The 27,986-nt window shown below is 46.9% G+C and overlaps 1 protein-coding gene across 2 annotated transcripts; it reads right to left on the reverse strand.

The window, feature by feature from the left end:
* Positions 1 to 960: 960 nt before the first annotated feature.
* LOC118770468 (neuroepithelial cell-transforming gene 1 protein-like) lies at positions 961 to 26,180 on the reverse strand. Of its 2 annotated transcripts, XM_036518154.1 has the most exons (12): positions 26,032 to 26,180; positions 21,302 to 21,368; positions 16,943 to 17,002; positions 5,637 to 5,744; positions 5,331 to 5,498; positions 4,559 to 4,621; positions 4,246 to 4,342; positions 4,003 to 4,079; positions 3,624 to 3,881; positions 3,216 to 3,386; positions 2,504 to 2,690; positions 961 to 2,381 (listed from the first exon to the last, which is right to left on the reverse strand). In XM_036518154.1, the coding sequence occupies exons 1-12, from the start codon at positions 26,163 to 26,165 to the stop codon at positions 1,942 to 1,944; spliced, it is 1,830 nt and encodes a 609-aa protein (XP_036374047.1). In that variant the 5' UTR covers positions 26,166 to 26,180; the 3' UTR covers positions 961 to 1,941. The 2 variants fall into 2 exon arrangements, with proteins under 2 accessions (XP_036374047.1, XP_036374046.1); XM_036518153.1 differs by lacking the exons at positions 16,943 to 17,002; positions 21,302 to 21,368; positions 26,032 to 26,180 and adding an exon at positions 8,911 to 9,154.
* Positions 26,181 to 27,986: the final 1,806 nt, after the last annotated feature.

Here is a 27,986-nt window from a genome sequence, read left to right on the forward strand (position 1 = left end):
CGGCCTTAACCCTGACCATTTAATGTAAAAGTTCGATTCTGATCCAAGATCACTTATTTAGGGCACAAAGTGGCAGTGCCATTATCTGAGCCTCCGTTTTTCACAGCCCTGCTCCTCTGTCTATATGAACACATGGAGAAATGGGTGTGGCCAGTTACCGAATGGAGGCAGCTAATTGGATGAAGGCTTCAACCCCTGTTATTCCAGCTCTTGATCAGCTGCTGGTGAAAAGTATCTCTGGAGCCAGAAATAACATTGACCAACTGTGAAACAGGAGGTATAGTGCAACCAATAACGAGGAGCTAAATGCTTTGGTTTTCTGAACCTAAATGGGCAGCTTTCTCAAGTCCAAATAATCTCTTTGTGTATGGAAAACAAATATGAAAGCATGGGTACATAGCAGTTTCTAACAAATGTGCACTAATGTCCCTAAGGCCACAGGTTGCTGGTCACCAGTGCACTTTGACTGCTGCTCTGGCAGCTTTTTAGCTTTTATGGCCTGGTGGTATATTGAGTGTAACACGTATATACAATGATAGAGCAAGAAGCTTGGTATAAAAACATAACCATTGTTATGCAAGTGCTGCTGTGCTATGAAGACCTCACAGCATTTTCTCAGACCAAGGTGACTGCTAAAGAGAAATAATGACCATGACTCAAGATGTCAGATGCAAATCTTACACAGATCTTTATTGTTCGACAACTCCACTATTTGTACACCACACACCTACTGGCCACCGCGGGCATCATGCTTTTTCCAGTCTTTTACATTCTCCAGAAATGTAACATCTCTTCTAGTGACATTCTGTCTTTTTAAAACACATAACAGTTCTTTCAACAACAAACTCTCCTCCCCTACATGCGGTAATCCCTCTGGTTTAAATCTCACTGGCTTTTCACCAGCACCTCGTGCCTCTTCGTCTGCGCAATGCGGCCTGACCGCTGCTCAACCGCGACCGCTGCTCCACCGCGACCGCTGCTCCACCGTTCCCTCCAGAGCAGTGGAGGCCTTGCGTCAGACCCATCCATCTTCTTTCCAGCGTTTCCAACTGTTGCCCTCTTTTCCCCACAAGTCCCTCGAACCCTCAGACAACTTGACGTACGACCTTCCTCAGCCTCTGACATATTTACACGGCCTCTGCCCGCCCCTCGGTAGCCTGAGAGAGCGCGAAGGCGCCCTCACCATTTCAGCACAAGTCTCATGCAAGATGCTACACTGAAAAGTGATCCGTTTCATTAGTCGGCTTGAAGCCAACATGGCTCAGTTTGTATTTTACAGGTGTAAAAAATTAACTTTTTTTTTTAAATGACACTGGCTACTTGTGTAGAAAATGTCAACTTCTTGCTTTTTTAGAAAACTAAATACATTCGGGTTTAATTTGATGCCTCATGGAAAAATTTGACGACTACAGGAAATTCATTGGGGCTTGGCAGGACAAAAATCTGTCAGTGAGGAATGTACAAATTAAGACTTGTCTTAACTACGAATTTCGTTTTACAATATATGAATCGTCTTTTTTTACCCCACATAATCAATAGTCTTTACTGTTGTAAAAGCTCCTAAATACTCCCCGCAGTTTTTAAATACTTCCTCTAAAATCTAACACAGTGCTGGTTTTAATACAAACAAAAAGAGCTACAGTAATGTATCTATCGGAGAATATTAAAAACAAATTACAAAACTTTGCGTAAAAATAAAATAACACATTAATGCCAGACTGTGGGGTAAACACCACTGGATGTGTGCGTGTAATCATTCCCTGGAGGGGCGCGCACCGACCCCCACCTCCAGGACACCGTGTACAGAACACGCCGAGCTCCACTGCGGAGCGGAGTAGCTGCCATTGTGGACAGTAACACAGAACACTGCTGAGGAAACACAGTCAGACACACGTACGTATGTACAAGTCCGTCCCCGAGGCCCCTGCCGGGCGCCTGGGCTCACACCATGGTCTCCTTCCTCTTCCCCAGTGAGCGCCGGGACTTCTTCTCCTTTTTGGTTTTGTGGGGCGGGGAGGTGGACGTTGGGGAGCTGGTGGTTGAGGGCGGGGGCGTCTTGCCCGCCGCCGCTACAGTCTGTGCGCTCGGCTCCTCCACCGTGGGTGAGCCTGGGGCGGAGTCGCCGCCCTGCGGGCAGTTCTCGCCGTCCTCCTCCATGTGGACGATGGCGGACACGGTAGAGGGGCGCCGCCTGTGGCCGGGCTCCTCGGCGGGCCTTGCGGGCTCTGGGTCCGGCGCCCCCTGCTGGGCGGGGGAGACTGCGCCGATGGCACTGCGGAGGCAGTTGAGCCACTGCTGCTTGTGAAAGACGTCGTTGCCCTGCAGCGTGTGCGACTGGCCCTGGGACGCGTCCTGGAACCGCACGCGGAAGACGTTCTTTGCTGTGGGGGGGAGGGGGAGAGAGAGAAACGTTAGCAAACCAAACAGCAACGCTGAGACAACATTACAGAAACATTGTGAGAGAGCACTGGGTGTGGGCTGCAGGGTTGTAGCTCAGACTCACCTTTGTCGCCGTTGCTGAAGGCCCCCCTGAAGGACCCGCCCATGCGCACCTCCCCATCGGGGAGGTCCTCCAGAACCAGGTCCTGCACCGGGATGGGCTGCCGGTACACCTGGAAGCAGTGGCGCTCGTTTCGGGTCACGGGACGGGTCAGGACCAGCACCTCAGTGAAGAGGAACACATGTAGCTTCTGTTGGGGGCGAAAACGGGACAAAACGGGGTGTTATTCAGACACGTATAACTTTCCACTCAAGAGGTTCAGCTTCTCTGAGAATCAGATTACTATCAGATTCCTCTGTAATTATGTCATGCCTCTAAAAAGCTACACTTTTTGGCTTACTTCCTTTTATGGAACAAAGCCCTTGTGCTGTTAGAAAGGGATTACCAAAGCTGAACACCCTTGGACAGTACAAGTGAGGAAAGAGAATGGAGAGGGTCAGACAGGGGTGAAAAGCAGAGGGAGAGAGAAAACAAAAAAGAAAGGGGTTGCTTGGTGTTGCTTTCATCTAACGGGTAATGACGAGTTCACACATTGTGAACACAGTGTGAACGATGGTTTTGTTTCAGGCAGGACAAATGCATTCTTAATGCCAGCGCAGCTTATTGAACCGAACAGAATCAATTAAATTAACTAAGAAAGAGAGGAGTGAGAAAGGGGAGGAAAAAGAGAGAAAGAGAGAGGGAGAAAACGAGCGCGTAACGGTGGAGTGCTTACCGTGCCGCTCTTGTTACGAAGCTCCCCATGGCAAAGCAGGGTCTTGCAGTGGTCGATACGCGGGTCTCTCTGCCTCTCCTCCAGGTACTCCAGCTTGTCCATGTAGTACTGGCACTCCGACTCGCCTTTCTTCGTGTTGATGTCCGAAAGGACGTCCTGGATGATGGAGATCTGGAGAGGGGGGAAGACGAAAACACATTAGCGCCCACTGTTTGCAAAGCACGCAAAGCCAATGGTCACCATTAAAGAACAAAGACTAGCAGGGCGCGCAATCGGACCATCCTAACCAACCCTTACGACGTTTAAAAAGCCAACTGGCCCGTACGGCTGTTTTAACACTGAGCGGGGCACTGAGATTTGAGGTTTAGCGGAGGTGAGAGAGGGGGGCGGGGGCGGGCCCTCACGTACCGCGCGCTCCAGGTCGGGCACGTCGGGGTGCTCGGCGGGGGTGTGCCGCAGGATCTCCTTCAGCAGCAGCGGGTACTTGACGAGCCGTGAGCGCGGGACGTCCAGGAAGCTCCACAGGTCCAGCTTGCGGCTGAAGGGCGACTCCAGGCAGCGCTGCAGGAAGTCCTGCACCCGCCGGTCCTGCTTCTTCTGGTCCAGCAGCGCCTTGGCCGCCAGCTGGTTGCTGCAGTAGTCGCGGTAGGCGTTCAGGCCGGGTAGCTGAGGGGAGGGGAGAGGGGAGGGGGAACTCGTTAACACGGGCTGGAAGGCCGGCCACTCACATGCCCGCAAAGGTGAAGCAGGGGCGTCATGGCGAGGGGTAGAGGGGTGAAGTACCTACCCAGCTCACGACGATCTGCCCGATCTGTCCCACGGTACCGTCGGGCCCGGTCGCCTTGGCCAGCTGTGCCAGCAGATCTGGAACCAAAAAGGAGCACCAAAAAAATATGTTAGGACCAGGGCTTGAACCGGAAAGTGATCACATCTGCTAGCTTTCAAATGGGCTGAATGGGTTTTGGCTAGTTTGTCTAATACGGTTTACATTAAAATGCTAAAAAACGTAATAAAAGTAAAAAAACCTCACCTTCGTGCAATGGGATGTATGCGTCCAGATCCCCGAATATGTGCGTCAGCTCCTCCTCTGACATGATTGATAGCTTCAGCATGGGGTCGTGGTATGCCTGGAGACAAGCAAAACCTCAAATTAATCACAGGGCATGATTAAAGCCTGCAAACTAAAGAAAGAGGCGGGCTAAGTGTTGGTTTTCTGCAGAGAGGGGACTGCCATAACTGCCTTTTAATAGTTAAAGCTCTGTGTATCAGACGCTGCCAAGCTCTGATTTAATCTGTTTGCTTTTATAAGTCCTCCCGAACAGTGAAGTATTTTCGGTACAAACCTTTCGTGCGAGCTGGAGGTCCTCAATCAGGTCCTGCTCCCCCCGGGAGAGTTCGAATATAGCCTGCCCAGAAAAAAAAAAGCATGTTTAAAAAAACGTGGAACATAATGCAGCCCGAGTGATTATGATCTATTTACATGTCACTTTAAGGGTACAGCCAGTCAATGATGGGTTCCCTATGATGTGTCATTGTGGTTGTGACTGGACTCTCTCTCTCACTCTCATGCACGGAGGACCGTACACGGTGATGTTTGTTGGCGGTTAGCTGTGATGTCTGAGAGAGAGCGGGAGAGGGTGAGGTAAGCTGGCGGGAACAGCCAAGTGACTCCGCGCCCGGTCTCCGACGTCTTGCAGCGTCTGTGCAGACCTTCAGGAATGCGCCCTGACCGCTCTCTCAGCGCTTAGCGCGCTTGGCAGAAGTGCCAGTGGTGGCCTCGGGAAACAAAGGCCTCATGCAGGGGAGCGGGGAAGGAGGCCAGGCTGTTTGGGTTACTCGCACATAAACCCCACCGTCGGGATACCATCAGGGTTTAATAACTCATAAAGGTGAGTTTGCATAATAACCCTGGCCTCAAAGGAAGTGGACGTCCTGGTGTTTTATTAAGTCCAGAGCCCAAACTCGGACAATTTGAGGGTTTAGGAATACTCAGGAACACTGGCTGGGTAGGGGTTTGATAACTCAGGAACATGGGCTTCTTAGAGGTTTAAGTTCCAGAACATGGGTCACGTGGGGGTTTATTAACTTGCAATATAGTCTGTGTAGGGATCTCACCTCTTGTCGCTTGATCTCCTTGGTGGAGAAGGTGCCCTTCTGGTGCACGTCAAGTGTTTCCGACCACAGCGTGCTGTTCCTCCTCTTTGGGGGCGTGGGCGCCGCTGCCTTACTGCAGGGCTTCTGGGGCACCCCGGGGGACTTGCCATCGCCCCGGAAGGAGATGGACTACAGGTGGAAAGGAGAGGAACGGGAACAGTTAGATGGGATGCCTCACCACCCACCCCAGCCCACCTCCATCTGAATTCCATAGATCTGCGATGCAGCAACAGTGTTTCAATGACGATTAAGGAACGTCAGCCTCACCTGGATGGTCTGCCCGAAGCGCCTGACAGCCCCGCTCCTCACGGGGGAGATGAGATTGGCAAGCGACGTCACCCTGCCCAATGGTCGCACACGCTTGTTACTGGGTTCCTGAGAAACAGCGGGAGAGGGGAAAAACACGTCAGGTCAACCCCAGGCCAACATTAACTCCATACGATAAACCACAAATACAGTCACCAAGAACAAGAGTTATTCTCTCACTAAGTAACAGCTAGGGTTCAATCCAGGAGACTGGGCTGTTTTTACATGGAGGTGGACAGCGGAGGAAGGGATACTATATTACACAGCTTGAATGTTTTCATAGACTGCAACGCGCTCAGGGTTTGGGGAGAACTGGGGTCAGACTCTGTGGCGTTTCCTGAGACACACAGAAAGGCCTCTCTCTTCAGGAAGCGGCGGACAGCTGTCTCTCCCATCATGTGAGGAGCACAAAGACGCACTGACTACTGCAGTTGGGGGGGGGTGTTGTAGGAATGCGAGGAATGCACGAGACCCTACTCTCAGCTGTCCTAGGGTACGAGTGCACACTCTTGTGCCTGCACACATACTCACGACCAACTGGCCTGAGAACAGTAAACCCCCTTAAGAGCCTCCTCACTCAATACTAAGTCAGTAAATCAGTAAGCCAGGTCTTGTTTACCTCTTGAACAGTCTGGCAGACCATAAAAGCCAAGGGTCAGTGCCAGTTAACAGTCACTTGGCACTGCAAAACCCAAAGAGACCGCAGTGTTGAACATCCTCGCCAAGAGAAGCCAGTTAAGTGACACTGTTAAGAGAGCACTCCATTTACATAGGGGACAGTTGGCCTTTTCCCATTCGGACTGAAATAGGCTCCAGCCCCAAATGTGGGCAAGTCATGTGACCCAGAGCAGCTAGGGACTCTGGGATGTCTACTGCCGTCAGGCAGCTCTGCAGACAGCGGGCTGCGCTGCTGTTTTCGGGCTCGTGTCGGGACAGGCCCGACCGCCTCGCGTGAGAAGAGCCTGCACACCTGAGCGAGCTTCACAGAGACCACAGCTGGGATTCGCACTGTCGCACGGGACCCCCCCCAACCAACAGGTTGGGACAGGGCTCAACCCAGACTGTGCCCTGGGGCAATGAGCGAGGAGGAGGGAGGGGGGGGGGGGTGAAAAACTCACTGCGGTGGGACACCAGCCAACAGCCCCACAAGCAAAAAGCAACAAAGCACCAGATAACAGCAGTGGTAAAAAAAAATGATTTCACTCTTCCTTCTCATCAACAATTTGCCCTGGCCAGTCAGCCATACATGTGAAGTTAGATCGGAACAGCTCAAACTGAGATGACTTTTTTGCGCACTCCTCCCTTGCCAAAGCATTTTAGCTTCGCTAAATGAAACAAGCCATTCTTAGAGACAGCTGCAGGAGAGCAGAGCTGTCGGCTTGGAGTCGGGTCAATGGTTGGCTGACGTCCGATATGTATGATTGACCAGGACAGCCAACACAATCAAATCAGTAGCCTGAAAACAACTGCACTCCTCCCTGTGGAAGATCCCACATCACTGGAGTATGGAAGGAGACCCTACCAACCTGTGCCTTTCATAAGACCTGCCTGTTTACACAGTAATACTTTTTCCCATTAGTGCTGTTTGATGGGCAGGGCAGAAATAATAAAGCATGTCAGATAAAAGGTGGAAATCACTTTGGAAACTTTGTGGGGGCGAGGGGTGGGGTGGGGGCTCTCTATCGCCTGCCTAATTGAAGGTGTGGGCCAAAGCAAACACTGGAAAGGTTTGGCGACCAAATGCGCTTTTCCAGCGGTTTGGGATGCTCCTGAGAAAACAAACGCCCCCTTTGCTTTGTGTGAGCTGCTGGAAAGAACAACACTGGCAGATAGGAGTTTCTATTCTGGATTTCTACGGTGAGTGGCTGTGATATGTATGTGTGTGAGTGTATGGGGGTGGGGGTGCTGGTTTGGCTCCCGGGAGAGTGCCCAGATTTACACGCAGCAGGAAACCACCCCGATCCGGTTCTATGCTTGTCTGGGTCTCCAACCGCAGAACCCCCCCCCCCCCAAAGACTCACATTTCAGACCGTGACTACATGAGTGAACAAGGGCTGCCAAGTCCTTTACAGCATAGATCCTACTACTAAAAGAGTCTCATTAACACTGTAATTTCTAGCATCTCCCTATCCAAAGCTCTGAAGTGCAGCTGTCTGCTAGACCCCTTGCTTTGTCTCTGATGTGCACATCTGCAGTTCAGACCTTCCTGAATCCTTGCTAATGTGTACTGTGATTACAGCTTGCTGAATACAGTGGCTTTGAGCGGAGTTCACTGCAGTATCACCTCAAAAGTGCAAATATTTACTCAGCATTCAAAGGCTGGGGCAGCCCTGGGAGTTTAGAGTGCTACAGAGTGCACATCCATATACGTGTTGCTTCACCCAAGCCACTTCTCCATTCATGCGAAAACACATTTGAAAGCTTGCGGTAAAAATACCAAGCCATGGCCCTGTATCATAAAACATCAAACCGTACCACAGAAAGACTGTTAGGGGAAGGAAATCTAAACCGCAGATCTGGGAGAGACAGAAGCAGCAATAATTTGGAACTCAGAGGTGTATCTGGGAGAAGAAATGCTAACCAGTCTCTGCACCTCATTCTTTGCCTCCACCTAACTTCACTTTGCATTTCTAAAAGCTTTCAGTCTCTCAGATTCCTGCCAGTCCTGCTCTTTCATGTCCTGCACATTAGCTTTGGTTAAACAGAGTGCGGGGGTTTCAATACCGGCCATATCACCCTCCCCCCTAGCAAATGCACAGACTTCACAGTCACAACCATGCGCAATACACAAAAGACTAAGAGCCCCTTCAAAAGGAAAAATGCACTAGTTTTTGATGATAAAACAGGGGTGCAAAGAGGTTCAGCGGTGCATGCAACCCCCCCCCCCCAGCTCTGCTAAGTTTATTCCTCCAAGAAAAGTTTTGGAACTTTCCCTGCCAAACATACTGTCACACCTGTGAAGCACCTTTCACCTAAACTAGAGCACACCTGTGCTGCTGATAAGCAGCTATCAGAGACCACATTATCAGAGATAAGGGAGGACCAGGTGCTGAATCACTGATCAGATAACAGGTAGTACAAAGGTGCTTTTCGCATGAGGTAATGGTCCACAGGGGACGGTGACACAGTCACAGCAAACAATTGCACTTTACAGGCATTCCTTTACGCGGCTTCGGGTAGCACACACAGACTGGTCGGAAAGAGAACCGCTCCACTGTTTTTTCTCTCAGCTCACCTCGATTTCTTTGTTAGCCTGGTTCTGGTAGTCTATCACTTGGAGGGTCCGTTTGATGGGGACCAGGCTGCCTAGTTCGTCATAGGCCACCATTGTTTTTTGCAGAGATCCCCTTTAGGTGTCTTCTATTCCAGCCGATTAATCCACATGAAAACTCCCTTCATCTGAGAGAAAAAGTAATCCTTCGAATCCCCTCTACCACCTCGGTGGGACTTCAGCTCACCTCATGAGCATTATGGTCTGATTCTTACTCTGGTCTGAGACTGGGGGAGGGAGGGAGGGCTTAAGTACTCAGTGCCGTGAAGAGGGGAGGGGTCACCTCTGGACACCCCGCCCACTATGTGGGGTGGGGGCGGGGGAAACTCAACTCTGCTTGGAGTGCGTGGAGCCTGCAGGGAGAGCTGGCCCTGAACTTTAACGCTTTATATATACCTAAAACACTAGTCAGAAATCGAGGATCACAAACTGGTCTTCTCCTGGAAGAGTTTATACAAATGACTTTCAATGTGGGCAGCTGAGGGTACGGGTTATACACCATGGAATAACAGCTTGGTTTAAACTTAAGATGGCAAGAAGCAGAAAGTAATATGCTGGTCCTCCACATTAAAGTGAAAGAACAGTAACTTGGAGAAAAACACACTTAAACCATGCTGCTAAAGTGGCTTCTAATCCTTCTTATACAGTCAATTTGAGTGGAAATCAAATACAGATGAGATTACAAAAACCTAGACTCACAAAGTCCAGCCACAGCAGAGGTAAATAAAATGATTTCAGTTATGGAGAAAAATCCCTTTCTGTGTAAATAGATTATGGTAGTTTCTTTCATATGTCCAAGTTAGTTCAACACAAAAGGAATCTGCTGTTTTTGCTGTGCAAGTTGTTTAAACAAACACTTTAAGGAAGAGAGCCCCCTTAATTGATAAACAAAAAATGGCAAAAAATTCTAAAGTAAAACATACTCCCATATAGTCTAGACTTTTCCGCATTTTTGTAGTGAGAGCCATGGACATTTTGATCTTACTGACCTGTTTCTGTGAGAAACATCAATGTTCCACACAGTCGTGGTTCTGAGAGAAGTTGAGTGTTTGAGGGAGTATATGTGGTTTATGATTTTTTGTGCATATTTTGGCATCCCTTATTTGAATTGTATGATTTAAGTGACATAGCCCCTCTACAATAGTCATCATTTCATAAAATAACTCAACTTGGACTCAGGGATACTGAAACTTGCTGGAAGCTCAGTACAAAAGGGTCTTGGCTCTTTCTGGGAGTTCTGCTCATTTTCACACAGGCTTGTTTGAGGCGTGAAGCACCAGCTGTTTGTTCTGAGATTTAACTAATGACAGAGAGGCGTTGGCAGTCTCTGATCAGCACAGGTGTGTTATCAATTAGAATATCAATTAGAAATGACCAGAACCCAGCTGGACCTACAACTGGACCACCCCTGCCCATACACACACATTACGACCCCCACTGGTCTTTTATTGGCAAAGGGGTGGGAGAGGATTCAACATGTGATGTTCCAGGCAAGTTAAACCTTGGAACCAACCACTTTACATAACACAATCACGTTGGTTGTTTTGCGTTGAGTCTTTGCGTCGTCCTACATTTGCAAGTAAAATCTGTGAGCAAAACTGGGGCACTGGCTTGTCTGTAAACTGGCACTGCAAACTCCTCCCTCTTTACTGACTAGCAGGAAGAAACAGGGCTAACATATACAAAAAGGATGCAGTTCAGCCAGGCTACACAAAGCGCAATTTGGGGGTATGCGTGGGGGTCCAAAGGATGCACCACAGAACGGTAAGTAACATGGCCAACAATAAAACACAGCAGGGAGGTAATGTCAGGAAACTCTCCCAACTAGTGAATTCACACGAGACTCTGCTTACCAAGGTGAGTAAAAAGAAAAAAAAAAAAAATCAATAAATACCTTGGGTAGCCCGGTAAAAGTAGTCATGTGTGAATAGGTCTATAATGGCCATTTGCATTGGCACCTGTGTATTGGGACCGGAGGTGTCGAGGTCAGGGGACTAACACCCAGTTGCTGATGGGTGGTAGCCGGGGGGGTTGTGGGGGGAATGGGGCAATTCACCTCACACCTACAGTTTCACAGTAAAGTTGGAATGGGGCGAGTGAATGAGGACTCCCGAGGTGAGAGGTGACTGGCTGAGCGGAAACAGCGAGCAAACTGCACAAAAGTGGTAAACGGCCCTCCCCTGTGATAACGCTGTAAGGAGCACATGACAGAAAAACACAGATGGTTTATGAAGACTCAAGACTTTATGGACATCTGAGATGGAAGTTGTTATGGGAGGAGAACACTCTCTATATTAATAAAGAGCAAATGTGCAAAAAGCTTCAGTGATCAATGAACCCCAGGAGGATGTTCCCAGAACTTTACCAGCCCTGATCTGGGACTACGTCACGCAATGTGAAGTCCCATAATGTGTGTTTGAGGCCTGGGTTGGGGTAAACTGGAGTCTCCACCTCAGTGGTGGTTAAACACCACAGCAGGAATTGAGGCTGCCAAATCCTGTCCCCTTCCCTGCTGGAACCCTGCTGCTGTGGCTCTAATCTGGCTTCCCTGTATGTGCAGCTGTGCAGAGGAGGCATGGGGTGAGTGAGGTGTGACGGGGGGGGGGGTTGTTGTCCGAGCGGCTGTGGACGAGCGCGTCTGTTGAGTGGATAAACAGCCGTAACCCACCGAAGGCGTGAACTGGAACACATGTGCCCACCTGCCGCGGCGTGGATACCGACAGCGCCATGGTCATTTGCAGCACTACCTGAGTGAGCAGGTAGCAGAACCCCGTGTGTGAGACGCGCTAGCTGCACGCTGCAATGTGCGCGCGTCTAATCTCAGTCAGCTCTGCACGAGACAACGTCAGGGACAGGCAAGGGCAAAGGTCTGAGGTCAGAGGCCTGTGGATGCGTCCGTCGCCTGGACACCAGCATCGCCGTTATCGGCAGCCTGTACCGGCTTCGCCGACACAAACGTCTCTCCATGAAACGACGATGGGATAACAAACAGCCGACAGCGGCTTAATCACACCGGGCAAAATTTCCCTTTTAAGGCAATGCACTGTGTGGCAGGCACCTGTGGGGGTGCGTTTCACAGAACAGACAATGTAGCAGAATAGAATACAGAATAGAATAACCTAATAAAAAAATGTTATATGATACGCTGCCCTTGTAGTGAAGTATTGAAAATGGTGAATACACCTTGAAACAGCTTATCTCATAAATAAAAAGAGAAGATGTCAAAAACCTGCAGTCACACATTTTAGACGGTAAACATCAAATGCCTACATTTCCTTTACAGGAATAGAGAAAGTTGGGTCCAAGAGGGTGTGATATCAATAATGTTCAAAAATGCAGGAAAACCTGCAGAATTTTCAATTGCCATTCATTAGGAGTGGCAACACTCTTAATGATCCCTAATGGATTACCCATATCAAAACCTGCTAAAGACAGTGCATTGGATCACTTGAAGAACTCTAATTTTCACTACAATACAGTTCAATGGAGAACAGATAATGGCTATCATGTGACTTTTTTGTATATTGGCAATGGTTGTTCTTTACAGATCAAGACATTACTTGTTTTAACTTTGTTGCCTGATATAAAAATTGCACTGATGGAAGGTTTTTAGCCAAAGCAGCAAAACATATTGTATATGATAACAACATACAAAATAAAACATATTGTTTGACTCCTCCAATTCTATTATCCCCCAAGTTGTGCTGAATAAATATCTTTATGGTTTTACTTGTTTCATGGACCTGTGAGGAACTGCCTTTCTTTGGCTTATATCACGAAAATGCACCTCTATGATTGATTATGTGGCCATAGAGGATATGATAACATGCTAAAACAGCGTGGTTTAGAGTTGAGACAGAAGGAAAATGAAAGTTTAAGACATCCAGTAAGCTGGCTTAATCTACCGCTGTGTAAATATCGTGTTGTGATCTGAGACAGTTGGTGCCTGCGGCAGCAAAATGCATCCGCAGAGACACATTGGGCGGCTCTAGAGGTGACGCAAGGCATGACGTTCCCTGATTCCGCAGAACAGGGCAGACTGCCTCGCGCCCTCGGCGGTGTTGTGAAGGTGGCAAGGTGTTCTCCCGAACCCCCCCCCTTAAATTTACCGTATTTACAGTTCCTAAAAACAGGCCGCAATACAGGGCTGGGTTCTCCATTCTTATAAGTGACACCCTGTGAGTAAACACTGAAGACTGAATAGACTGTCAAAAAAACCACACATACAAAACACACAGCCAAATAGCCAGAGCTGCGTCAGAGGGCATTCACAGTGTAAGAGTGGAGTCTGAGCCTTGGAGTGGCTGGTTGCACTCTAAGTGGTTGGTTGAGGGCCCTGCAGTGAGGTGGGTGGTGGTGTACTGTGGCAACTTTATTGCCCCCTGGTGGTCGCAGTTGTGTTCTTCCCTCCAGCTCTAGAATGGGTAAATTATCAACTCCCGTGTCTCTAATTACAGGCATTATCAGCACGACTGAGATGGCCTGCGTTATTACTGCTGACCAGGATCCATTACCACATCCTTCAATTACCAGACCATCACACGTCTGGCAGTTACTCGATAGACAGTCCATTATATTACATTACATTACTGGCAATAAGCAGATGCTTTTATCCAGAGCAACTTATATTAGATACAATTCTTACATGTTATCCATTTATACAGCTAGATATTTACTGGAGCAATTCTAGGTTAAGTACCTTTCCCAAGAGTAAAGGAGCAGTGCCCCAGTGGGGAATCGAACTAGCAACCTTTCAGTTACAAGCCTTCATCCTTATCACTGTCCTACCCTGCCAACATTAATGTTGCTACTAGTTATTTTTTTGCCACTGGAACAATTCAGATTATGTACTTGGTTTCTGGATACAACATCACTATCATATTCCTTCCCAGCATTCTCTGACACAAGCTTTCCTTTAGTGCAGGCACAAAGCAGTGTTTAACCAGCAGAGGTGTGGCTGCTCATAGCATTACGGGACAGGGAGAGCTGGAGGGGGCGAGTGTACCTCACCAGCCCGGGTTTTGCCTTTCTCCCACTCACGACTAAAAGTACGCCGTTTACTATTGAGAGCTGGAGGGGCACACAGACATAAAAAAAACAGCAGATTTGGAGGAGGAAGGCAGGCTGGGAAAGGGGGGGGTTTGACATGACCAGACTAAAGAATGACCTCTTCTACTTCCACTCTATCCACAACAGAGAGCAACCAGGAAAAAAACAATACCCTGAATACTTTTAACAGACATCCTTTGTTACTCAATAGTTTAAATGGACTGTGTTTTCAGTAAGAGCTCACACCCTTCGTGGTTGCTACAACACAGCAGGTATCCAATAAATCACAGTCACACCTCTACGCTACCACCGAGCAGACGCTCAGTGACAAAGAGCAGATTTTGACTCACTCGCTCTCAAAGTGGAGATCTGTGGTTCAGGGTACTGTACACGGAGTTACTCACGCTATACATGAAACGCTATCAATCTCAGCTCTGACATAAACAGCGATGAATCTCGGGCTTTCTCTTGTGTATGGCCCGTTGGGGCGTGCACTCTGTATGCTGGAACGTGGGGCCACACATGGGAGCTTCTGCCTTGCGCCAAACCGTGGGCTCAGAAGGGGTGCGACACGGCTCAACAGCAGTGTCTTTCAGGTTATCGAGGGAGCCTCACTGTAGCGGTTACGGTTTAGGAAGAAAACGTCACTCGCTTCATCTGTGCGTAGTTTCTAACAAACTCCGACTGGGTGTGATTGCTGCAGTAGTGCGCCAAGTTATGGAGAAAACTGGGACTGTGTGTCTTGGGGGGGGGGGGGGGGCGGTATCATTGCCTTGTCTCTGGGATAGAGCAGGTCTGTGACGGGTTTTTTATCCCAGCAGACTGGGAAACACAACCAAATCCACAGTAATGGTGAAAGAGAAGTCACTGCCCAGCGATGTGGTTCAAGTACCACTTGTAGGTCATGGGTTCAGATACTGAGTGGTACACTGCTGTTGTGTGGCGTTTGTGAGGCTCTCAGCCCAAACACCTCCATCTGATTAAACAGGCAGCAGGCCCCACATGTAAGACACGTTAGCTATGCGTACTGTGCCATGCTAAGTCCGCGCAAGAGACTGACCAGGTCAGAGATCTGACGTTTGCTGACATGATCATTGTTTGATCCCAGCACCGCCGGTGTCAACAGTCTTTCCCTGCTTCTCTAACACAAGCGTTTCTAAGAACGAGGCTGCGAGATCAACAGACGGGATGAGGGGTGGCGGCGAGTGCTGTAAACACAAAGGGTAGGAATTTCGCTTGGAGGCGGTACGCTAATTAGACAACGTGACACACAGGCGTGGGGGGCCTTCCACAAAGCAGACAGCATTGCCTCACCAGGGCGGTCCATGGCCAATCAGGACATTTCATTAACAGTGAGATTTACATGTGGAATATTTTCTGTGGAACTGTGATTCACCTCCTTTATCACGCTTGTGATAAAACGCATTTCCAGTGCTGCTGCCCATTTACAAGAAACACAAAATGGCAATTAATGACAGGAAAAGAGAGATCAGCACCCTGATAATTGTATCACCTACTAAAAATGCACCTGTGGTACAGTGTACACAGGACATGTTCTTTCAGGGTATGTTCAGTTTCACAGAACACAGAAGATCAACAAAAAGGAAGAATGTCAAAAACCCTGCAACCAGACATTTTAGAGGCTAGACAAACCAAATATCAACATTTATATGATCAAAGTTTCTCTGGGTCTGGGAGAGGGGGAGGGGTGACACCAATTATTTTAGAAAACATATTTTTGTGTGTGTGGAATACTAGTCTCTCTCTGTCTTTCTATAAGAATTGTCATTCCAAACATCTCCGATTGTGTTGTTCTCAGCTGAACTGCAAGTCTTTTCAGTGTCAATGCTCCTACCAATACCTAACCGGGCACATCTGTCAAGACCTGCAGTGGTAAATCTAATTTCAGTACAACACAGTTCAATGGTTAACAGATACTGGCAGTCATATGACCAACATATGTGCAGTCCCTTTGGTTGCTCTGATGTACCAAGAGATTCTATTGAGTTTCTACTTATTTTTTGTCTGATACGAATTAATCCGATAAAGGCTTTCAGCAGAAATGCAGAAGAGCTGAATTTTTTTTTATCCTCAGTGTTTTTACTTGTTTCATGCACCACAGGGGAGCTGCAAGGAAGTGGCAGTACCTTTCTTTGATTATTTTGGTTTATTAGTTTTTAATTTTAATCTGAGCTGCTTCAAGAGTTCTTCACATACCTGTCGGCCTTATAAGCTGACACATTATACCGTTGGAAAGTGTTGAAAAAGACTGCAAGATCTGCGTTTCCAAGAAAAACCTAGAAACACCAGGTGAGGATATTGGCAGTGCTTTTTTCCATTTTTCTCAGAAAACTCAAGCCACAAAGGGCACCCACCTCATTTTACGATCTGAACCATTTCCAAATAAAAACAAAAGGAATGATTTAGAAGCAAACAGTGATGCTAACGTTTTTCGGTGTACCAGCTGCATTAATCAGAGCATGAAACAGTAAAATATTTATTGTTTTGGTGACTGGAATGTGCATTTGGTCATCCACTTGATCCTCCCTATCTTTATAGTGCTGGCGTTTTTGGCTCTTTAATGGCACAATCACATCAGACAGTCTCACCAGACTCATACCCTGGATCTCCTTGTTCTGGGGAGGAGTGGAACAGCGTGTCCCGCTGCGGTGACATCATCACCCCACGATATACACGAGCACTACTCAGGGTCTGAGGTGGAAAGATTGCAAATCCACAAAGGACTGACCCTGGATCGGTTTTAACCTCCCTCTCCCCTCCTGGCCACATAGTGGTGAGGTTAGCATTAGGGATGGGTATGTTGATTCTGGACCAGTATTAATAGGTAATTCTTACGAGGGAGCAGCAACAGTGGATTAGTGGAGAGTGTAGGCGAGTCAATGCCTGTCAATCCCCAAGTCAGTAGTTTTTGGTTTTCAATCCTTACCTTGAAGTCAAAGCTGCAAAGACTGACAGCATCCTCGTCCTTGTCTTTCCGCTTCCTCTTCTGTGAAGAAAAGAGAGGGAGGTTACATTCCAACACACACATACACATGCACATACGCGCACACACACAAACACACACACACACACAAGCCATCACACCTATTGTGTGATGAAATTATTGCACAAATGGGGACAGGGAGTTCAGTACCGAGTCAGTTATGCGGGCTGCAAGAGTGAGGAGGAATTCGAAATTTCCAACGTTCTAAATTCTGAAGTTGTCAGTTGAAGAGGTCGTTGTTTCTGGCTGAGGCCGATGAGATGGAATCAAACGGACTGTTCTGGTTAAACAGCATGCGTGTCCTTGCCAAAAAGAGTTGAAGATGCTAATGACCGTGCTGTTTGGTGACCCCCTCACAGAACCCCTCTCCCATTTCAGCAGAAGGTTCAAATCAGCGTTTGTATAACCATCTAAATGGAAGATTTGCTCCTCATCTTGGCAAGCAGTAATACTGGTATATAATTGACATCAATTAGGTCTTCAGAGACTGATTGTAACAATAGATAGCAGTCAACAGCCCTTGAAAAAAATGAGCCATGACTTAATCCTCTTGATGATTAAAAACTCCCATTTGTGACCCACCCTCCAATTACTACCAATAAAGTACTATAATTAGCATTAATGTTTTTGGGATGCAAATAACGGATAGAGGCACAAAGGAAACAGTAAAGAGTTTGCATTTTTATGTTTGATTAGTGGATGGCTCAAAGTTTTAATTACATCACTTGACTTAATGAGGCCAGACAGCAGAGTAGTTCTGTGGAGTGTGGTTTGTGCTAGGGATGAGTGTGCGTGTACGGATGTGTGTCTTTGTGTATATATGTGTGTGTGTGTGTGTGTGTGTGTGTGTGTGTGTGTGTGTGTGTGTGTGTGTGTGTGTGTGTGTGTGTGTGTGTGTGAGAACAGCAGTATCAGGACAAGGCATGGGTTTTGCAGTTCTGGTCATGTACTAAGGTAGGGCAGGCTCCTTGCAGTGCCAGGGCTCTCTGGGTAAAACACTTTATATGCCAGGCCTATAGAGCTTCTGGACTGCTCAAGGTCTTGCTCCTTTTCCCCTCCAAACAACTGGCCACACATTAGTCTGGAAAAACTGTCCAAAATAAACCCAAATGTGTTTTGGATGTAGGCCTGCACATTCTATGGGCCACCCGAGAAGAACTAGTTGGGCCCGCTAACCTGGGCCACGTGTGAGGGCAATTTAGGTGCTGCCATGGCAATGCAATTAAGCCTTGGAAATAAAAACAAGCAAGGAAGTAGCTGCAGAAGAGATTATTGGTCTCTGGCAGGGAAAGGTAGCAAAATGGCAGTGGATGACATTACGGCCAACAATTGTGCGAATCATGAACACAGGCCACCTGTCCTCTGTGTGCGGCATCGTTCAACTCAGGAATGGCCTTGCTTTGCGCAAATAATGAAAACACATTTGCGCCCCTCTGGTTAATTGTACAGAGCCTTTGGCGGCCTTGGGCTAGGGCTTGCCTGGCACCAGCCCTGTAATGGAAAACACATGGGTGGGGGGGGGAGAGAGAGAGAGAGAGAGAGAGAGAGAGAGAGAGAAAGAGAGAGAGAGAGCCACCCCACACCCCACCCTCCAGTGAGAGCAGCTCTGGGTGGGTAGTGAGGGGGAGGGGATCAGGTGAACTCTCTGGGTGGGGTTCCTCTCTGAAGTCATTAGTCACCCCTTCCCATTGTTATGGGCTGCTTGTGTCACATGAAAGCAGGGGTTTTGGTCTGCAGCCAGAATACACAACCAACCCCAGCCAAGTCATCACCATCACAATGCAGCACCAGGTACCCCAAAAGAACTGCAGTGAGTCTGCCACTAATACACCAGACCAAACCACTAAACATTCAGTAGCGGAAAAATATAGCACTGATGCTGAACTCCTGAAAGCAGAAGCTAAAAGCACTGAAACTTAACGTGGTGGGAGCTGTATGTTAAAGCTAGACACAAAACATTAAAAGTCAGAAAAAAAGTGATGTTAAAAACAGTTTTCAGTAAAACAGTAAAAACAGATAACTGAGGTCTGAGCGATAAGAATGGAACCCTAACCCTTAGTTTAACAGTGCGGTTTAGCTAGGAGCACTGCAGTAGATAAAAGCTAAAGTTCAAAAAGCTGGCATTGATTGACAATAAAGCTATCATGAACTCATCAATGTGAACACTAAAGAGGACCTGAAAAAGCTGAGCTCCAAAAGGGCAAAATTAAAAATTTTGTAGTTTGCCAAACATCGGAGTCTGAGCACTGACATTAAAGCTGAGCAGCACTTATCATTCCAGTGTAAAACCAGTGAAGATCTGATCAAACTTATTCTTTAAAAAAAAAAGAAAAAAAAAAGAACTCCAGTCCAGACCAGGTGGAATATTCTGAATATTTGGAATGCCTGTAAAGCTCAGAAAAGAAGTCTGATTTAAAAGCTGGGAATCTGAAAGCTTTGGAGGGTGCTGGGCGCTCTTTGATAATGTTCCCATATGTGATCTGCTCTGCCTGATCTACTGCCATACCACACGGTGGAAATATGCGGTGCGTGCTCGACATTAAACTGTCTTCAGGTCCTCTGCCCCCTGCCTTATCGGTCAGCAAAGAAGAACTATCCGAACTGATTCAGAGGCCATCTGTCTCCGGGTCTGTCCGCCCGTCTCGGCCCGGAGAGCGTTTACCGTGCTATTGATTTAAGGACCATGAAGAGACGTCAGAGGGACGCAGGGGCTTCCAAACGTTCCTTGAGATAAAAAGCGCGATAGCGGCGCCTGATCGGGAAACGTAACGAGGCCCATGTGTTTGGCACGTAAACAAACGCGAAAGCGGACCTGAACGGGCCCCTGGCACGGGATGAAGGGCCCCTCTCCTCCGATCTCTTTGGCGGGCTCGCCTCGGAGCGGCGGATTGGCTTTCAGATCGGCCTGTAAACCTCAGACGCCTTGGGCCTTTCGTTCCATTCTTATCTCGCACCGTTTCAGCTGCCATTTTCCCATTTGACCGGCATCTCTGCTTGCAGGACAACCAGAGCTAGGCCATTAAAACGGGCCACATATGCGGTTTTGATGTCCGTTCCCAAACCTCTGCTGATGTCAGTGTGATATTAAAAAACACCCTCTGAAGGGTCATTAAATCAGCACGTGTACATTGTGACCTAAATATGAAGAGTGACGGACCGAATCTTAACCGCTCACACAATCTAATCTAAGAGGTATGGAAAACACAGCACTCTGTTTGTGGTTACCTCTCAGTGTCACCAGAAGGCCATTTCTGTTATAAACCCAGATCTCAAGTCTAACCAGACATGAGATGGAGAGGACTCTGTTATTGCTGCGATATAAAAAGCAAAAGGGCTGACATTTCTGTTTATAAACCCTGCCGCGAAGTAAAAATGACCGGCGCGGCCCATCCGACAGCTGGGCTGGTATCAGAAATCTCAGCAAGTGAAAGAGGAATGGCTGTAAACACAGCAACCGCGCAGATCGCAGCGCCTTGACCGTCTCACCTGAGACTGGGGATCGTCATGCCGTGCGAACCCGCAGTGCTGGGTCAAGGGTTCGCTCCCCCCCGAGTCTGCTAATGGCAAACAGGTCTAGCTGATCTAAAGCACAGGCACACAGTCAGAATGAAAACACTGCCGGGAGCTTCCGATTGGTGCCAAAGGCAGTGAGCGGAACGTCCATGCAAAACAAGAATAACTTATTCCGCTTTCAAAACAAAATATAACAAAGTAGTAAGTGCGGATAAGATATGCAGAGGCCGGTGTGTACACACTGGGGAAGTCCACCGAAACTCAGGAGACCATAAATGGGAGTGAGTTCAGCCTGCTTTGACTGCACAGGCCGAAATTTACACAAACATGTAAGAAGAAGCTGTAAAATGTGTAGGGGATGATGCAATCTCTGTACCTCAGTCTGCTCTCAAAACACTGAGAAGCACTAACCCTGATAGCTTTCACTTGAACAAAATTTTTAAAATTTTTGAATCACTAGCATTAACCTTTCCTGATTATTTGACACAACCCAGTGAGATTTACTAAGCAATTTTAAAACCATACACACAATCTTGTGTTATTACATTATCTCAGTGTCACAGACACAACCCTGTGAGTGTTATTAAATGATCAGTGCATCACAGACAACATTATCAGTGTTATTTAAAAAAATGCTGTGTCACAGACACACCCCTGTGAGTGTTATTAAAGAATCACTGCATCACAGACACATCCTTGTAAGTATTATTAAATAATCACTGCATCACAGACACAACATTATCAGTGTTATTAAACAGTCTCAGGAATGGAAGGTAATGCAGTACTCACCAGGCTGAAGTCCCACTGCGGCCCTGGGGTGAGGAAAGTGAAGGAGCTTCCTCTTCGCAGCGGAGGCCTATGGACAGACAGGGAGAAAGAGGGGGACATGACACCATGTTACAACTCACCCCGATACACAACCCGCACCTTCCACACACAGTCCACCAGGTTGCACAACCCATAGCGGGTCTGCAGTCCATCAATGGCCTGCATGACATCAGCAATCCTCAGAACTACCCATTAAGAGGAGCCAGTGCTACATTGTGTACCACATTCCCAGCATGATGTTCCATAAATGAATAATAAGTCCACCAAACAAGCCATTAAGGAGACCGCACTAAGTACCACATTCTCCCATGTCCAATGTGCCCCATTCCTCTAGTGAATAACAACTGACCAAAACATTCAGAGACAGAACTATGTAGCACATGGCAAGTTTAGTGCACCCCTGTCTTGACACTGTAATAGAACTCCACAGAATCAGTCATTCAGGAGGGAGTACCACATATCTCATTCCCTGTCTGGTCTACCCATGCCACATTACTGAACCAGAGCTTTTAAGACCCAGACATTCGGGAAACAGACCAATGTAGCACATTCCTTACATAATGTACTCCTGTGCTGTTACTGCATCAGAGCCCCTCAGAACCAGCCCTATAGGAGACAGCACAACACACCACATTCCCCACATAGTGTACCCCTGTTCTAAAATCACATAAAAACACCACAGAACCAACCATTGGGGAGAAAGAGCTAATAGTGTATTCCTGCACCACCACTGAACTGAAGTACTTAAGAATTAGCCCAACATACCGCATTCCCCACAGAGTATAACCCTGTCCTGACACCGAATAGGACCTCCACAGAGCCAGCCATTCAGAGAAGACGGTGCTACATACCACACTCCCAGCCTGGTGTACCTTTGTCCCGTCCTGGACTCTCCCCTCCGCTGCATCTTGAGGGCTGGAGACTGAAACACTGGAGGGTTACCGAGCCCTCAAACGCTCAGAGTGGTCAGAGGGAGGGTCCCCATTTCTCTATCTATAGCACGAGCCCTTCCCTACCACCCCCTCAATAAGGCCGGGTCGACAGGCACAGCAGTCGGACCCTGCTCCCAGCGGAGTTAATTCGGGGACTGAGAGCAACTGTGCAGTGTTTGTTTGCTCAGATAACCCGCTCCGTCTCTCAGACCTTCGGAGCAACGGCCAGTTCACGCCCTTCATCAAGCTATCTTCAATCACAGGGGGGGGGGGGGGGGGGGGAGGTCACAAGCGCACCTGAGTCAAACCTCTGCGACAGCGGATCAGCGGTTTAGACACCACTGAGGAGAGAGATTAGGGCTCAGTCAAATCTCAGGATGAATGTGGGGGTTTTGCAACTCTGCAAACACAGATAAGGCACGAGCCCTGTCCGCGCTGTTGCTTGCTCCAGGAGTTCCACTGTTCCAGTGTTTACTCTGTGTAAGGTGTTTGTCTCTTGACAGCGGCACAGAGGAGCCCCAGGATGTTCTTGTGCGGCTTCAATAAAACATCAAAGCACACATGTGTAACTGTAACACTGGTCAAAATTTTTCACTTGGAAAATTCTCCTGTTCAACATGGTGTCCTTGATAAATGCAGCCATAAATACATGACAACAGAGAAATGGAACAAGATTTGGGTCAGAACTGGCTATGACATACATTTAGCCGATACTTTTGGTAACAAGAACCATTCTCTTACTTGTATTTCCATATAACCATGACACTCCCCTCAGCTGGCACTGTCCATCTGAGTGGGCAGCTGCATCTCACTTGACCAACTCCCTGTTTATTTTCTTTGGGAATATCTACACAGGAGAGTGTGTGTGTGTGTGTGGGTGGGAGGGACGGACGGGGACCCCCCAGCGAGCCTGAGCTCGTACAGACCATGTCACGGAGGCCTGCCAAACCAAACTCTGCCTGCAACAGACAGCCGTGTTTGGTCGCAAATGTGTTTCCACACCAGAACTGTGTATGGCATTCTGGGGTCCCAGTGACACTACCCAAACGGCTGTGGAACGCGGGAATTCCAGTGAATCAGCCCCACGACGGTATTCCTCTGGATAGTAGGGCAGCAGCAGGGCCTCTGCCTAGATAGAGGACACACTGAGCCTGGGCTTTGGAGTGATAAGGCCCCTGAAACTGGGTCAGGAGGGTCATTCACCGAGTGGAGGATGGACTGAATGAAAACTGGCTTTGTCACTTCCCTTTGGAGGATTCATAGCAAATTCTGTTTCTTCACAAATCACATTAATACCTCATATGAACAGGAGCATATAGGTGCTAACACAGCCCTGTCCACCCTGCAGAGTAGCTTAACCACCGTGTTCACAACCTTGAATACCACATTCAAAACACACACACATCTACAACTGGGACTGCTAACTGTTTTGCCAATACAGTCACGTTTCTGAATGTTTCACGATCAGCTACTGAGAAACTGAAACAAACTGCTGAAAGCTGTTCAATGTCGACTGCAAATAGCTAAATGCGTCTAAAGATAGAAGCATCAAGTGGCCTTTGAGTGAATCCCTTAGCAACTGGAATGGAAATATGTTGCGCTAACAACACATAAACAGTGGGCAGACATTCATGAATAGGGTACCAGATATTCCTGTTCTTTATTAATCCGGTGTTGTTGTCAGACACAAAGAATGGCTGTCAGGGTGCTTTCCTGATTCATCAACAAGACTCACAGGGAATTCTTCACCACCATATGAACAAGGTATGCATACTCTACATGCTGGTTTTCAACTGTCATATAGGGCGATGGCCTGGGCTTGCAAGTGGTCCCATGAGAAGAACAGAGCGGACTTTGAGCAGTTGTTTCATGGCCAAAACTCACAAAGAAAGGTGAGGCCGAGGGTATTGTTTGTCAAATTGCTCACACACAGACACATACACACACACAGCTAAAACAGCTTTTGTTAATGGTTGACTATGCTGACGCATAAGGAGCACTATCACTCATGTGCCCCATTCAAAACAACCCAACACCTGGGAAATATGAGATAGAAAGCACTAGGAGACACTTGAACAGTGGTCTTATTCAGGTTTGTGTGACTAAGAACATAAGTATTCTTTTTTTTCCATTTTACTCGTGACTTTGATCCCGCCAGCTCACACATGGATCGTTACCTGATGTGTGATTCTTAGTGGTGCCAGGGGTAGCCCATATATACCCACTGACAACCCTGTCCGTGTGATGACATACAGCATATGTCATTCACAGAGGTATGTTTTCAAAAGGTAAAGCAGCTCAGATCCACCTGGGATTTGAACCCGTCACTCCCATGTCTGGACATTCTGCCCACAATGTGCAATTCACCTGCTTGCCATCCTTCACAACACATCAAAAACCAGAGTGTAACAGACCAATTGAGCTTCAACTCCAGATAAGCTGGTGAGGGCTTGTGGCTAATACAGGCAGAGCAGCACGTACAAGCAGAGGCACACAAGAGGTGAGCTGAGCAAGAGGTGAGAATTAGGTTGATCCTTAGGATGGCTTTCAAACTAGCCTATGTGATAACAGATATGAAGAAAAATAGCACAGCCAACAAAGTCAATGCATGTAACAAACAGTTCCCTTTTGACTAATCCAACAGATAGCAATTTGGCTGCAGTAAAATTAAGAGGAAAACATAGGACATAACGATTTTACTTTTCCAAGGTGCTTTTATCTTGGCACTTCACATGCGCAGGAGTGTATTCCGTCGAGCACCCCCTCCTTTACTTAAGTCTGTGTCGCCACCTAGCGGTTTACAACAGACAAGATGGCTGTATTAAATGAAGTGTCTCGATACTATTGACCACATATCTTGAGCATTTTGTCCAAAAAAAAAATTTGTAGGCGTACTTGTACTTATGCAGTTTGTATAAATTATTGTGACTCAGACTGTTTAGTGACGTATGGATTCATTTCAACGTCAATAATTTTAACGGGAGACCTATTTTGCAGGCGTTTCTAGTGACTTATTGAGCAGTGCTTTTTAAATGCTTTCATTGATTCAAAAAGTCGCAAGGTGCCCAGCAAGAATATAACAGCGGCGCCGCGTCATCATGTTCATTTCTATACAATTACGAGATAAAATCTGTGATAAAACGACGGCAGCGCGTATTCCCTATTATATTACATGATAAGCTTATGTTATATGAATCCAATAACTGGTGTGCATTCAGCCCATCCAGTAGAAACCAGTTAGCTAGTTATAACAAGCAACAATGAACGCATCACTTTCTTAGATTACCTTACGTTCAAATAAGATAACTAGTTAGCCAGCTAGCATTGAACTTGCAAGATCAACAGCTATGCAATCAGCACGGCACTATCTGCACCAATGACCGACTTGCCAGGTAACGGTAATCAATGCTATCTAGACATAAGCCATCGGATCTACTTTGCAGTTTGGCTAGTTAAAGATGGCTACTGTGTACTAAATGTGGAAGCTCCCCAGTTATTTAATGCAGACAGGAGAAAAAGCAACGCACACTTCTTCCTTGACAGGGCCGTGACTAATTGGACCATGTGACACCATTTTTTAAAAATAAAAATCACACTAAGTCGTGAATATCAATGATATCCAGCTGCAGCTTGAACAACTAGCTATTTTGGAAATCCATTAACACTAACCTTTCGATTCGATATCTTATGGTAATTGCATCGCCTGCAGCTAATACTGGCAGCTAGCTCAGGTTTAACCAGTTAGCACACTTTCCTCACCGTTTGGCGTTGTTATTGCTCTCGGGGGACGTCTCGGTAATGGAGCACTTTCTTTTCTTGGAACCTGCTCGTTTCCTCGGCTTGTCATTCACAAGCTCTCCCACCGGTACTTGCGGTTCTTCCGTTTCTTCCATTGAAAGGTTGGACCAAGTTATAAATTCTTAAATGGTTAAATCTATTTGAATAAATGTAAGTACATAAACTACATCCGATTGTCTATGGAAATTAATTTTCCTAAAAGGGGAAGTTGCTGAATTCAAACCGCTGCCGCCGGAAGTTTGAATATGGCGGAAATATGAAGATGGACCAATTAGAAAAGACCGGAGGCGCTGGTTGCTAGGAGAGTGTGGCGGATGGGAGGAGTTTAAGTGGCCTACAACAAATAGGATAAACAATTGGACGTTCAAGTTAGTGATCGAAGTGTCTGTATTGTTTTAAAACAGTGGAGTGGCTTTGAATACCGATGCGAAGTTATGCGATGAAATTATGAAATGATCATACTATATGCTATACTTGCAATATTATCTGCACTCCCCCTGTACTGATATAGTTTAGCGTAGCTGTTTATTTCATGACGTGAAACATTTTCTTTTTCCTTCCATGGGTTCAGGGCAAAGCTTAGGATTACCCAATCAAACACATTACTTGACAAATGATTGATTGACAGTTATCGGTAAAATATTTTATAAATATTGTAAAACATTTGCATATTTTGTAAATATTCAATCTCTGGGTGTTACCTGCGTATTATTACCTTGCTATTGGGCATAAGAGTTTAACCAGGATGCAAGCATATTGGTGGTTACACTTTGTGGTACACGCCCTTCGTCCTTTCCCCCATATTGTATTATTAACTCTAACTGGCTTTCTTTTCGCCCTGTAATATTGTTTTACCCTGTTCGTCTACTTTTTTTTCAGAGTGAACTACTGAATGAATGAATGAATGAACACACACGCTGGGTTTGTTTAAACGACTGAAGAGTTGCTTGTTTTGCTCAGATGACTGAACATTTGCTCCACGAGTTTAAATGAATGAACTCCTCTTGCCTGAAGTGGGAGCTATTTTAACCTCGTGCTTCGCAGTCATAAAAATTCCCGCAGACAGTTTTCTTCCGTGCCCCTGTCACCACTGTCTTCTGGACCCACCACGCTGTGTGTATGCCCATTCATTACGGATTTAGACCTTCGCTTTCAGAATCCCGATTAAGGAAGTCCTGTTCGAAAAGTTCGAAAGCCACCACATTCACAGAAATCACTCACTCAATAGAAATTATGACTCAGAACGAACACATGCTCTGAAATTTTGAGGGCAAAACAGCCAAATGAGCCTAAAAAACCCTACGGGGAAAATATAATCAACCTGTCATAGCGGCAATCAATCCTGGATCACGGCAGTTGTAAAATCATGAAAAATATAAAACCTTTTGAAACTGTTTGACGTTTAACCACGTTACAACAAAGCGTTGAAAGCTACCCCCTGCTGTCCTGTAACAATCCCCACATAAAATGCGAACGACCGTTTTGCAAGGACACTGGAAGACATAAAGGACGCAATGAAAGATTTACGAGTTTGGAAAGGGTAACATAGCGTACATTAATGTCTGTGCTTGCATTTGACTCCTGTTAATGCAAGGCCACCAGAATGCATTACGACCGAGGACGCAGCATCTGTCTCAGGGGCCCGGTGAGCTAGATCATTACGACGTTTTTTTGGTTCCCGTGGATGCAGATCGTCCAGATTGCAATAACTGGTCTATTTAACATGCGTTTTAACATTACGTTGTTGGCGTCAAGCCAAGGTAGAATATTAAATGGATGTTTACACAGGGAATAGGTTAGCAGATTTCCTATAATCACAATGCCTTTAGAGTACAGGATGCATAATTTATAGAAACATAATTACATACATACTTACATGCATACATATTCATTCTGAAACATTTATATACAATCCA

The sequence above is a fragment of the Megalops cyprinoides genome, chromosome 23 (genome assembly GCF_013368585.1).
Source record: "Megalops cyprinoides isolate fMegCyp1 chromosome 23, fMegCyp1.pri, whole genome shotgun sequence".
Lineage (NCBI taxonomy): Eukaryota > Metazoa > Chordata > Actinopteri > Elopiformes > Megalopidae > Megalops > Megalops cyprinoides.

Coding starts and splice junctions, on each gene's coding strand:
- LOC118770468 (XM_036518154.1), bottom strand. CDS start 26,165: ATGGAAGAAACGGAAGAACCGCAAGTACCGGTGGGAGAGCTTGTGAAT. Junction 4,622..5,330: donor AGGAGATCAAGCGACAAGAG/GTGAGATCCCTA, acceptor TTTTCTGGGCAG/GCTATATTCGAACTCTCCCG. Junction 3,882..4,002: donor GGCAGATCGTCGTGAGCTGG/GTAGGTACTTCA, acceptor CCCTCCCCTCAG/CTACCCGGCCTGAACGCCTA.